This window comes from Glycine max, chromosome 9, assembly GCF_000004515.6.
Source record: "Glycine max cultivar Williams 82 chromosome 9, Glycine_max_v4.0, whole genome shotgun sequence".
In the NCBI taxonomy this organism is placed as follows: domain Eukaryota; kingdom Viridiplantae; phylum Streptophyta; class Magnoliopsida; order Fabales; family Fabaceae; genus Glycine; species Glycine max.
In genome coordinates this window covers 27,898,124-27,912,619 of record NC_038245.2, presented here as the reverse complement: position 1 = coordinate 27,912,619, position 14,496 = coordinate 27,898,124, and the positions used below count along the sequence as shown (strand labels likewise).

The following is a 14,496-nucleotide window of genomic DNA, read 5'->3' as shown; positions in this document are numbered from 1 at the left end:
AGTGGAACCTTAGGGTAGAAGACGCCGGAAAAAATGGGGAAAGGAGGTTACGGTGGCGTCCTCCGGAAGAACCGTGAAAGCTTCTTCCGGAACTTCCGGAAGAAGGTGTTCCGGAAACTTTCCGAAAGAAGGGTTCTTCCGGAAGTAACCAAAGGTCATCCGGAAGAACACTTCTTCCGGAAAACTTCCGGAACACCTTCTTCCAGAAACTTTACAGAAGAAGTAATTCTTCCGGAAAATTTCTGGAAGAAGGGTTCTTCCGGATGACCTTTGAGTGTTCCGGAAGAACCACTTCTTCCGGAAAGTTTCCGGAAGAAGTACTTCTTCCGAAAGTTTGTTTCTTTTAAAAAAAATATTGTTTTTTTTAAATGAATGATTATTTTATTTTTATGAATTAAGTAGGTGCATGTTTTTGAAATTTTATAAAAAAAATGAGGTTTGACTTTTTCATGACAAATGAAGTTGTTTTTTTTTATAATTTAAATTGTGTATGTTTACTAAATATTTATTTTTAAATTATTTGTGTTTTGTTTATAAATGAAGTTGTTTATTGTTATAAATTAAGTTGTGTGTGTTTTTGTTTATTTTTTTTTTAAATTAGTATATTTTATTTATAAATAAAGTTTTTTATTTGTATAAATTAAGTTGGTTATTTTTGTTAATTGGTTTTGTTTATTTTTTATATGATTTTAGTTGAGTATTTTACTAATTATTTAATTTTAAATTAGTTATGTTTTTTATTTATAAATGAAGTTATTTATTTTTATAAATAAAGTTGGGTGTGTTTTGGAATTTTTTTTAAATACTATTTTTTTTATAAATGATATAAATTAAGTTGTGTATGTTTTGAAATTTTTTTCCCATTTTTGTTTTATTTTTATATATAATTTTAGTTGTGTTTTTTTGTTTATAAATAAAGTTGTTTTTTTTATTATAAATGAAGTTGTTTTTTTTATAAATTAATTTGTGGATGTTTCCTAATTAATTATTTTTACATTAGTTGTGTTTTTTTTTATAAATGAAGTTGTATATTTTTTTTTTAAAATTAAGTTGTGGATGTTTACTAATTAGTTATTTTTACATTAGTTGTGTTTTTTTATAAATGAAGTTGTTTATTTTTTAAAATTAACTTGTGGATAATTAATTATTTTTACATTAGTTGTGTTTTTTTATAAATGAAGTTGTTTATTTTTTTTTTAAAATTAAGTTGTGGATAATTAATTATTTTTACATTAGTTGTGTTTTTTTATAAATGAAGTTGTTTATTTTTTTTAAAATTATGTTGTGTGTGTTTTCAAATAATTTTATTTAAATTAGTCTTATTTTTTTTTATAAATAAACTTGTTTTATTTTATAAAGAAAGTTGTGTATGTTTTGTCCGAAAAAAATATGTGTTCCACATGATTTGCAGATCATGGCTAGGACACAAGGTTTAGATCGTGCTATAGGTAGACTTATAGGCAGAGATAGACATCCCATGATGCAGTTGATGTTCCCGAGAGGCGTAGACCTACTGCATTAGCCCGTAGGCAACGGGTTCATCAGATGACTGCGGATGCACCTGATATGGCTGAGGATGTTCCTGACATGGCTGAGGATGTCCCTGATATGGCTGAGGATGCACCTAAGATGACTGCGAACGTACAGGGTGATGATGGTGCTGAGAGGTCACATGTTGATGATGCTGAGGGATTCCCAGGTGGGCCACGTGACCCATCAGTGCTGACATCATTTGCGGACCATGTTGCACACGCCGTTTGGAGTGGACAAGTATTTTAATTTGTTAATTATTTATCATTGTTGATTTGTTTGTCATTAATTTTTTTTATAATTGTATAATTTGTACTTCAAATCAGGAACGTCCTGATTTGAAGTTGGTGTCACATGGGAGGAAAGTGACATTGATTGGGAGGCCAGTGCTTGAGGTTGAAGGATTGGTTGGTGTCACAGGATTAAGTCCACTGATCGATTGTTCAGTTGTTACTGGCGATCCTGGACTTATATCTGCATTTGTGGAGAGGTGGCACAGCGAGACCAGCACCTTCCACCTTCCGGTAGGAGAGTTGACGATCACATTGGATGATGTGTCGTCACTCCTCCATTTGCCTATCACTGGCGCGTTGCACAACTTTCATGCTCTTTCTGCGGAGGAGGCGATATTTTTATTGACCAAGTTGCTTGAGGTGTCTGCTGAGGAGGCTAGAGCCGAGACATCACGATCACGTGGGACATGCGTACAGCTGGGATGGGTTCGAGACATTTATGAGATGAGATGTCAGGCCCGGCGGTGGATTGTAGCAGCTCGTGCTTATCTGCTGCACCTGGTCGGTTGCACTCTTTTTGCTAATAAGAGTGCAACATATGTTCATGTGGTGCACCTAGACGCTTTTCGCGACCTGGGTCAGAGTGTTGGTTATGCTTGGGGAATTGCCGCGCTGGTTCATATGTATGACCAGTTAGATGAGGCTTCTAGGACCACCACATGACAGATTGCGGGGTACCTGACTCTATTACCGGTAAATTTTGTGTTTTTAAATATGTTACGTTCGATTATGATTTAAACATGTTTTTATGTTATGTTAACCTCATTTTTTTTGTAGTGCTGGATCTATGAGCACTTTTCTAGTGTGCATCAGTGCGTCACAGATGATGCATACCAAGAGACGTCCCCATGTGCTTCCTGGTGGCTGACGTCGAAAGCGCATATCAAGGGAATCACAGGAGCACCGTACAGGGCACGTTGTGATGCTTTGACCGTCACAGATGTGTCCTAGTTGCCTTACACTGAGCATCGGGGGGTTAGGGCCTTTGAGTTGATTTCATCATTCCAGGGTCAGCTGAGATGGGGTCCTATGGTGGTCACAGCTCGACCGGAGAGGGTGCTACGACAGTTTGGTTACATTCAGAGCATCCCTCCGTCGCATGTTAGTGCTCGATTGTCACATGATGATATGGATGACAGGTGGATGCATTTCGCGGACCACGTACTAGCTGTGGGTGAGCTTTGTCTAGTGCCTGGGCAGGTATCTGCGGATTACATGAAGTGGTTTTTTCGGATATCTCACCCATTCATGATACCGACCCAGGCAGGTGACCAGCCTAGAGATGCACCTGCCGCAGACCCTAAGGAGTACATGCAGCTGCCCAGCCCCCAGGTTCCAATGGCATTTGCCTGAGAATAACAATTGCTTGACCACAACAACGCTGGAGGCGGTAAGGGACAATGATCTTTCAAATAAACTTGTTGTACATGAACAAAGATTATATCATGCGGTGACCGACTCAAATGAACCAGGGAAGTCATTGCATAATTGTTATACTAACTATATTCAATGTATCTGAACAAAATGATTTCCAAACACATGACCGACACATATCATGTGGTGCCCAGAAGAATCAGGTGGTGGTTGACTTCTAAGAGGAAAAAATGTCATGCTTTGTTGTCGGGATAACGATACAAGGATTATGTTATACCGTGATGCAATCACATATCCCATCTCCGTTATATCCATCCACTTGTCCACACTAACCTGAATCAATCAAACATACACATGTAAGTAATTTAAAGTTTGTTATTAAAAAAATTAACCTAAAAATATACCTTCGAAAACCCATCAACAAGTAGGGACAAATTTAATTGTTCAAATCTCTCTGTGCCACAGAAGAGGTTCATGTACTCATGCAACCACCTGCCAAGTTCTTTAATCAATTCGTTACGCACTAACGGCCACGAATCTTCCCCCATACCTAATAAAGCGGCAATGGACCGATATTCACAGTTACCGTCCGCTTTCACATCTACAACGTCACGAATGAAACCTTGAATGAATGGCGCAAATTGATCCAACATCGGGATGATCCTTGTTGGCTGAGGCGGTTCAGAACATGATGCACTACGTTTGACTGGAGAGTTGTTGCTTTGAACAGAATGAAAAGCATCAACATACTCCCAGTAAGACGGATCACGCTTTGTGGATCTTTAACTTCTTTTCATCGGTTTCTTCGGTGCACCTTTAGTGTTGACCTTTGACGGAGGAGGGCACATAGAGTTATGATCAGGGTATGCAATTTCTCAAAGTTTACTCTTCAAAGTTACTTTGCCAGACACATCAAGTTTGTCAAACCTTTTAGATATGGTCTCTATCTCTTTCTTGATGCTGACTTCCGCCTCACATAATCCTTGGTCTGAAAAGCAAAGTCTCCTCCAGAAAATATGGACTGACTCCACTGGGATGCTGCCAGCAGTATACCTAGAAAGCTCACATGCACAAGGAAGACCATGCGTGCTTCTCATCACACAACCACAAGAAGAGGTATTGTTGCTGAGATAACGTAGACGGTCAACCTCAGAAGCAATCTGATTTAAAGCGTCCCTTGAAACCATCCCAAGAAGCCTCTTGTATAAGGTTTTTTTTAAATACATGCCCAACCACATGCGTACTAGTTTCAAAGGATGCTTTAATTTCAATGTGTTGCAGCGTGATCATGTTGTTCATGGCATCCCAAACACTACATAGATCTCCAAGGCTATTTTGTAGTACTCTTTTGAGAGCCCAATGAGCTGATTCAACCCTACATTTAAAATACACAACAAACATGAAAAATATACAACAATTAAATACCATTTATTAATAATCCTTACTAACAAATAAAATCAGTTCTTAATACCTGTTTGTTGTTGTGTTGCCTAGGTGCATGACCTTATTCGTCCATGCTGTGATAAATTTTTCCTTGTGGGGGATAATCCATGTGTCGTTAACATAGTCAATGAACATCAGCCAAGGCGAACAAGCAATTTGAAACTTTTGAAGTGACTCAGCGAACTGGTGTTCGGACGGACAATCAACCAAAGTACCCCAGTTATCCATTACATAGTCCCAAGCATTTTTTCACCGATTAAAGATTTGCACTTCACCTTCACATTCTTATCGATATGAAACCTGCACAACAAATTTGTACACTCTGGGAACACAGTTTTCACTGCATTCATCAGTGTTAGGTCTCTGTCAATGACAATAACAACAGGGAGGCGATCGTTTCTTATAAGTAGGCCTCGAAATCGTTCCAAAGCCCATACAATATTATTAACACGCTCAGCCTCCAGATATACAAACCCAGCAGAGAATGTCATCGCCGTTGGTGTCACCCCAACAAAGTGAAGTAGTGGGACTGTACCTGTTTGTTTTGTAGGTAGTGTCTATAAAAAAAACACCAGATGACATGCATTGCATAACTTTACTGCATCTGGGTGACACCAAAACAGATCACGCACCACAACTTCATCCTTCAATCTATGCCAATGAATGTATTGATCACGTTCGAGAAGCTTCATCAGATGTTGCATTTCGGTATCAGCTCCTCTTATTGAAGAACGATATGCACTTCTTGCATTGTAAATTTGCTTTATCGTGGTGCAACTGTTGGCATTGTGTTCCTTCAACGTTAGCAAGATGTTTTTTGATTTCACCATCGACTTTGTCATATCAGCAATAATTTTCTTTTCAACCTTAGTCAATCGCCCAACGTATGGATGTCCAACTAAGGACTTGGCCAATTCATGATTGTGAATCCCACAGATCAACTTCACCATCCAACCTTCCCCTCCATGCACTGGTTTCCCACGAAGCCTGAAGGGACAACCACATTTCCTACTCCCAGTGTCTTTTCTAACGAATTCTTTATTCCTACACTTGTACGTACCACTCCTTTCACACCCAATTAAGACAAATGAACTTCTTCCTCTGCTATCGGTATCTGTGTCAGACCTCATAATCACTGCAACAAATCCATTTTCATGGGCAACTGTTCGAGCCCACTGCAAAACATCATCTCGAGTACCAAATACCTACAACGCAACCCCAACATATTAATTTTTATACAAAACATCAATTCAACCAAATGATTCAAACTAATCAACATGATTACCTGAGACGTATTAAAAGCATTTGAACAATCGACATGTGGTTCATTCACACCACATTCTTCTTCATTATCATAATCATAATCCATATGAACTTCTTGTGACATCACATAGTTATACGTCCATTGATCTTTGTCCATCTTAAGGACATATGCATCATACACAAGTACATTCAAATTATCATATAACCACATCCAAAAATTTATTACATATTAACTAACAAACATATTAAGAGGACATATGCATCATACAAAAGTATATTCAAATTATCATATAACCACATCCACAAATTGACTACATATTAACTAACAAACATATTAACAACTAATACAAATACATTCTAAATTTATAACTACATTATTTACTTAAACTAAACTTAACACTATAATAAACAACTAATAAAACATTTTTCTACTACAACAAAATACAATTATGTTACCTAAATCATTTAAGAAGGGTCTTCCGAAATTTTTTCCAGAAGAAGGGTCTTCCAGAAACAGCCTTTGCAGAAGGGCAAAATAGCCCATTTAGTGTTTGCTGAGTGCCCCAGCAATATTGGTGCACGTAGCAACTCCCGCCCAGAGATTCTAAAGTATATTGGTACCATTTGACTGGAGCCCAACAAATTAATTGTTAGTGAGTAGTTGTATGTGGGTCTCGCATCGCGTATAATGGTGGTGTTAGATTGCGATGGGCATCATTCGCGTATCTATCTTGGGTGCAATCTTCACGCTATGTTACCTCTTTGTTTTATACAATACAGACATCACAATTGGATCTTACAATTTTCCATAAAAAGTACTCGAATTCTTTGTTATTATTCTACAATTGGTGCATGTTTGCTTAGTTCATTTCAACAAACTATTAACCTTTCTATTAAATTTTAATATTTTTAAAATAATTATTTTATTTAAATAGTCATTCTCAAGCATCATTTTACTTCTCTCAAATTATCAGTGTAAATATTTTGACACTATCTATCAATTAAGAATGATTTTATATATAATTTTAAAGTAACTATTATTAAAAAATAATATATACATGATAAGATAAAGTTTTTATGTTGTTGTCAAATTACAAATTAATATATATATATATATATATATATATATATATATATATTATAAATTTAATAAATTTTATAAAAATTATCTTAAAACTTATATTAATATTATTTTTTGACTAGTTATCAGTTTAAAACTTTTATAAAGAAAGGGCATTCCTATTAAATTCTGATTGTAAAATTTAGCAATCTTACCATTTGTAATAATCTAATATTAGATAATAGTGTGATTTATTCTTTTCACACTCACGGTACAATCTAATAATTTTTATTTATTTATGTAATTTCGGTACATTTCATGTACCCATTTGTTTACTGCATGAAAATTTGTTTTTTGTTTTCGCCCATTTGTTGTGAATGTCGTATTTTTCGCAATACCGTCCTTAATGAACTTGCAGTTGGATTTGAAATCTCAGTGGTTTATCTATTATTTAAGCACTCTAATTTTTAAATAAATCTTTATTACAGAATCTCATCTTTCGATTTTTCTACCTACAGGAAATAGTTTAATATTGCAAATTTCCCCCGCAACCTTTTCAAATTGGACTCTTTGAAAACACATGCGAACTTTCAGGTATTCCGTTCAAATGAGTGAATGAATATTGATAATTTATGTATTTTAAATCTCAGTGGTTTATCTATTATTTAAGCACTCTAATTTTTAAATAAATCTTTATTACAGAATCTCATCTTTCGATTTTTCTACCTACAGGAAATAGTTTATTATTGCAAATTTCCCCCGCAACCTTTTCAAATTGGACTCTTTGAAAACACATGCGAACTTTCAGGTATTCCGTTCAAATGAGTGAATGAATATTGATAATTAAGAGAGTTCTCTTATGCATGTGTTTACATTAAATTCTACAAATTTATGTATTTTAAATTAATATTTTTTAAAAATTATTTTTGTTGAAATTTAGCTTACGTTACCTTGAATTGATAAAAATAGAACTATATAGATAATGCTAATAAAAAACACTTAAATATGATACTTTATTTTTTAATGTTTAAATATTTGAAATTAAAATATAGTTTTATCTGCTTATTCATACAATTCAATTTTGATGACTTAAAACTTTGATTACTTAAAAGGAACATTTGATTAATGTATTAACATATCATATAACTTTAACAGGTTAAACTTTTTCTCTTAAAAAAGGTAAAATGTTTTTAATATTTATAATTGACTTCATATCATTTGAATTTAGAATGTTTTTTTAAAATCAATTTTAGAGGTGTTTAGAACTTCTTTCAATCTTATAAGATGCTAAAATCAATAATAAAATATTCAATATTAATTAATTGTTTTTTTTTGGAAAAAAAATTAGGTGTTGCTGACACTAATAGTTGTAGAAATTCAAAAAATATCATTGGTAAAATATTCATGAAATAACTATTGATTAGTGTTGAGATGTTTTTTGGGTACATATAGTGTTAAGATGTTTATTTATAATGAAAAGAAAATAAAATTGCAAGTAAATTGAAAAGGGGTGTTTCTAGTAATAAGGGTGTAAGTTTTAATTGCCAAAAAAAAAAAAATGCAATTTTAAGGCCCATATCGTGTGGGCTTTAGCCTGCTCATTCCATGATTCCTATGTTCGTGTTAGAAGTGGAACAACAAATTCAACTCCGTGAGTTTTTTTTTTCTTTTTCTATTTAAAAATTTTTTGATTTTCAAAAGGCGATTTGCTTTCGTGGTGGTGTCAATATCGATGAGTTAGTTTCATATATATGACAAAGACAAAATGAGAGACTTTATATTGTATGATATACAAAAAAATGTTTGTCTATCATCTTTTTTAGTTTGGGTTGTTTATGTTCTCATTTCTTTTTGGACAAGTGATTAACTTTTTACTAACTATGACAAAGCTTGGAAATTAATACAATGTTTTTATTTTTTTTACTTGGGGATGTAAAAAAAGGTCAACAACCATCTAAGATATGCATTGGAGCATATAACTAGAAAAAAAAGGAATATATAGATTGTTTTTCTTAGGTGATCTAGTACATATGTTTTGGCCTATTTTATTTTTTTTATAAATATAAGAAGCTTATCAAACCAATCATTATATGGGTTTTAACATTGTAAAGTATTATACCATCCATCGTATTGTTGGTATTTTAAATTTTCTCTATCATGTAAACTGGTTTATACAAGGAAAACTAGTATGTGTTTGTAATAATGTTTCATCCTAACATTTTGAAAATTTGTAACGCTCGTCAGTTTTGGAAGCCAAATTGAATGGTTGTTAATGGGTGGTAATGGCCACTAATGAATTGTAACAGTCAATAATGAGTGATAATGGCTACTAAATGCATTCTTGATGGTAGAATGCGTATATAAGCACATGAATTTGGTCCCTAAGCTCATCCTTTTCGAATTCAGTCTGATACACCATCTAGAGAAAGGAAGAGAGAGAGCTTGGAAAAACCAAAAACAAGAAATTCTTCATGGCAATGGCTGGAGGTATAATTTTGATTTTATTTTCCGCATTTTGTTAATAATCTGTGTTTCTTTTGTAATTTGTAATATCACAAGTTAAAAGGTTTAGTCTAACATTTGGTATCAGAGCCACTTTGCCTCTTCCTTGTCCATTTTCGGTTTTCGGTATTTTTCCGATTTGATTTCGTTGTCAAACCCTTGACTCTATCAAATGCTGTAGTATGTGTAGACCACTAAACCAGTAAAGCTTTCTTGATAAGTAATCGTTTTTCATGTTATATATACTTATTCTGCTTTACAATTTTTGGAATTTTGATTTATTTTATGCATGAATATATTCTGGAAAATTTTATTCTATGCATATATATATGAAATCAAATGCATAATATTATGTTTCAATTATAAAATTATATGAGAATCTTATTCATAATTATATTGTATCTTGATTTTGAAATGCAAAATATCATTTATTCTCATATAATAAAGTCTTATGTCTAAGTGATCTTTATAATTTTGATTAATTATGGATTAGCCACAACATCTATATTTGATTAAAATTATATATTAAGTTGGTTAAAGATCATATAAGGAATTAGACATAATATTGTAATTAATTATACTTATATAATGAATTTTATCTCACAGGAATTTTTATTATATCTGTATAATTAATTGGGATAAAATGACGTATTATTTTTTATGATTTACCCACAGGCATCATGATGTATGTATAATTTGTCGATTTTATCATAAAGTAAATATTTATGATAGAAATTAAATTATTTTCATGTTGTACCCGTAAAGCATGAATATTGAGCAAGTAATTTCATTATTCTATCATAAGGTTTAATTGTTTCTTATTGAATTAAAAATTTAGCCCACAGACAATTTTTATGTCACAAGATTCAATTTTATGGTATGTTTACATTGGTAAAAGATACAATTAAGATTAGTATGCCTCAAATTTTGGCATAAGTCTTTGAATTTTGTAGCTTCTCAAACTATTAATTTTTTTGATATTCAATGTGATGTTCCCGAATTCAAAGGAGATAACTATAAGATATGGAAGGAGAGAATTCTTTTACAATTGGGGTGGATGGACATAGACTATGCTATAAGGAAAGACGAACCACCTGCAATCACTGATGAAAGTAGCCCAACTGACATTGCACTATATGAGCGGTGGGAGCGATCCAACCGGCTCAGCGTGATGTTCATTAAGGCCAAAATCTCGGCTGGGATACGTGGTTCTGTTGACCAGCATGAAAAGGTTCGAGACTTGCTTAAGGTCATTGATGATCAGTTCATCACTTCAGATAAGACTTTAGCAAGCACCTTGATCATGAAGTTCTCTTCTCTTTGGCTCGCCAGTGTGAAAGGTGTGCGTGAGTACATCATGAAAATGCGAGATATTTCAGCTCAACTTAAGAAACTAGAGGTTGATATGTCTGAGTCCTTCCTAGTGCATTTCATTTTGAACACCCTTCCGCATGAATATGGGCCATTTAAGGGAATTGGAAAGGAGGATTGGTGCCATCCCTTGAAGAATTTGAGTCAAGAAGCAAGGGCCAACCACCTTAAGAGATATTGGACTAAGAAGTGCTCCAAATTGAGTGAATCACCAAAGAGATCACAACCACCAAAATTGAGGACTATTTTGTAATTTTGTAATTGGCAATTTACTTTCAAAATTTGTAACAAAAAGGCCTTTCATTGGAAGTGTGTTGGGAGCCTCCAATATGTTACCAAACTTTCATTTGTGTGTAATAATTTTAGGCAATTTTCTCTTAGGATAGTGAGTGTTTTGTTAGGAAACTTAAACGTGGCCATCCTAACACTCTTATGATTCATCTAGTTTACATTTCTTGCACTTTAATTTCTTGCTTACTTTCATAGCCTATTTTCTTTACTAGTCACGCCTAGTTTATCTTGTAATTACATAATACTTTCTTCTTGCTTATCACGCTTATCTTGAGTTCTTTTGAACCCTAGCCTTTACCTTTTACAAACCCCCAACAAGAAAGAACCACAAATTAGGAACTAACATAAGTCATCATTCATCTAGTGTTAATGGTGAGGGTACTAGTCATAAGGAGCCTCTATCTAGAATCTTAGATGAGTTGAGTTCCCTTAAATTATGTGTCACAACCTACCCTTCGGCGGGAGGGCGATGCGAGATAAAAATGTGTCTTCCAAAAAAAAAGAGAACGCGCGGGAGTTGCTACCAACGTTTATTCAAGGAAAAAGTTAGAAAAAACCAAAAAGAGGTCTGTAAATTTCAAAGACAAGGGGTTCGAGAGTTGTTTACGCGCGGGAAAGGTATAGGCACCCCACATGTCCGTCACAAGGGACGACAGCCTTTAATCGAGTGTGCAAAAAATGTGACTTCAATATTATTTATTTTCCCTTTTTTATGTTTCTTTATTTTTTTGGGATCAACAAGGGTGTTGCCCTTACTCCTACATATCCACAAGTGCGATGAGGAATTCAGACCTACGTAGTTCCTAAAAGCGAGAAAGTTGTGCGTTAAGTTGATTTTAAACTCTTAAAAGGTTCATTTTAACCAACAAAAACAAAAGAGACCATTAAGGCGTTGGACCTTGAATGAATTCAAGTGACTTTTATGGATAAAAACTCAATTACATGTTGATTTCATCTTGGTTTCACTTATTAACTTTCAATCTCTTTAAAAGATGATTTGTGACATAAATGATCGGTCAAAATTTGCTTTACAAAAAGAAAAGAGATTACTGATGGTAGACAAATGAGATGAAGATGTGCAAAGCAACAAAGGGGACCCCTAAGGGTGCATAGATCGTATTCGAATTCTTAAATCAAATACTAACCGGATGACAAACAAAGAATGATGTAGAAATCGATCACGGTCGCGATTCGGTAGCACCTCAACTTTGTTTTTTCTTTTTCTTCTTTCTTCTTCTTCTCCTCAATTTTCACTAAAAGCTCTGAATACTGAATGCTCAACCCTTTCTTCAGCCCCCCTTACGCTTATTTATAGGAAATGAGGGGGTTTGGGACTTTGGTTGCTAGCCCAGGCCAGCTGTTGCTTCAACCTAAAGTAACCTTGCTCACCTAGGTGAGCTGGTTAGTTCACCCCTAAGCTATTTGGGGGTCTAGGCGAGCCAGGGTCTAGAAAAAAAGCTGAAAAAGACCCTTTTGCCCTCCCCTTTGGATACTTTTTGCATTCTTCACCAAAACGTCGAATGATCTTTCGTCTTATGTGGTAACTGGTGTCAAACAGCTCAATTCGGCTAGTAAGAATCAAAACATCAATGAATGATAGTCCCCGGACGAAATTAGGGTCTAACATTATGGGAAGAAAAACTAGAAAGAAAAGAAAAAGGAAAAGAGAGGGTAGAAATAAATCAAGATGAGAGAGAACAAATAAGAGAGGAAGAACGAAGAAAAATAATGAAAGAAATGGAAAAATAAAAACATGCCTCCTATAGTAGTCATGACTTTTGCAAGAGCCTAAGTGAAGAACTTAGTGACTATTATAGAAGAAGACATAGGTCACATCCTAGACCTCACTCCCACAGGAGAGAAAAGGAAAGAAAACCTCAAGAGGCTAACATTAACCTCCCATACTTACATGGGAAGGACAATGTAAAGGCTTATTTAGATTGAGAAATGAAGGTTGAGCAACTCTTTGGTTGCCATCATACAAGTGAGGAAAAGAAGGTTCCTTTGGCTACCCTTAGCTTCCAAGGGTTTGCACTTTATTGGTGGACTTCCCTTGTTAGGGAAAGAAGGATTCGTGGGGATCCTCCAGTAGAGTATTGGAATGACTTGAAAAGTGCCCTTAGGAAGAGGCACATCCCCTCCTACTATGAAAGGAAGCTTATGGACAAGCTCCAAAGGCTTAGACAAGGGAGTATGAGTGTTGAAGAGTATAGGCAACATATGGAACTACTCCTTTTGAGAGCTGAGCTTAGGGAGGAGGAAAGAACAAGTATTGGTAGGTTCCTTAGTAGGCTTAATATGGAAGTGAGGGAACAAGGTTGAGCTCCTTTCATACAGGGACCTAGATGACCTGGTCCAACTTTGTATAAGGGTAGAGCAACAACTTAAAAGGAAGTCTACTTCAGAATCTTATGACTCTCACTCTTATCCAAAGAAAGACCAAGGTCAAGGCATCTTAGGGGCTGCACCTTCTAAGCCCAAAGATGATAAGGGGAAGACAATAGAAAAGCAACCCCCTAAGGCTAGTATGCAAGAGAAGACTAGCTCTATAAAGTTCTCTAAATGTCTTGAAAGAGGGCACATAGCTTCTTAATTCCCCATCGAGAAAACCATGATTATGAGAGGCCTAGACATTTATAGTAGCCAAGATGAGGTTACTACTTCACCTTCCTCTAGTAAAAGTGAAGAAGCAAAAGGGGAAGAATCTAGTGAAGAAATCTACCCCCAAGAAGAAAATGACCTTTTAATGGTCAAAAGGCTTCTAGGAGGCCAATCTTGTGACTTGACCCAATCTCAAAGAGAGAATATATTTCACACGAGGTGTAAAATTTTTTATAACACATTCTTTCTCATTGTAGATAGTGGCTCATGTTGCAATTGTTGCAGTATAAGATTAGTCTCTAAGTTGAGCCTTGCTATCACTCCCCATCCAAAGCCTTACAAATTTCAATGGCTCAATGAGCAAGGGGAGATGATAATCAATCAACAAGTGAAATTTTGGGCTAGTGATTTGTGATGTAGTTCCTATGGAGGCAGGACACCTTGTCTTAGGTAGGCCATGACAATATGATAGGAAAATCATCTATAATGACCTAACTAATGAGTTAATCCTCACCCACCATGGAACAAAGTTTGTGTTGCATCCTCAAACACCATTATGGGTGGCCAAAGATCAACTATGAAAGATAAGAGGGATGAGGAAGAAAAACTAGAAAAGAGGAAAAGGATTCCTCGAAGAAGATTGTTAAGAAGGAAAACCATTTTGCAACAAAAGGTGATATCAAAAGAGCACTCCTTATTAAACAATCCTTCTACCTTCTCCTATCAACAGAAACATCCCTTATCACTGCCATATCTCTTGAGCTTGAG

At 34.9% G+C, this 14,496-nt stretch overlaps 1 protein-coding gene across 1 annotated transcript; it reads left to right on the top strand.

The window, feature by feature from the left end:
- Positions 1–1,545: 1,545 nt before the first annotated feature.
- LOC102668013 (protein MAIN-LIKE 1-like) lies at positions 1,546–2,774 on the top strand. Its single transcript, XM_006588094.1, has 3 exons — positions 1,546–1,770; positions 1,857–2,438; positions 2,601–2,774. The coding sequence occupies exons 1-3, from the start codon at positions 1,546–1,548 to the stop codon at positions 2,772–2,774; spliced, it is 981 nt and encodes a 326-aa protein (XP_006588157.1).
- Positions 2,775–14,496: the final 11,722 nt, after the last annotated feature.

Bases quoted from the DNA above. Each gene is read 5' to 3' on its own strand.
- LOC102668013 (XM_006588094.1), top strand. From the start codon at position 1,546: ATGACTGCGGATGCACCTGATATGGCTGAGGATGTTCCTGACATGGCT. The intron at 1,771-1,856 runs GTATTTTAATTT...ACTTCAAATCAG, and splicing joins ACGCCGTTTGGAGTGGACAA to GAACGTCCTGATTTGAAGTT. The intron at 2,439-2,600 runs GTTCATATGTAT...TTTTTTTTGTAG, and splicing joins CTTGGGGAATTGCCGCGCTG to TGCTGGATCTATGAGCACTT.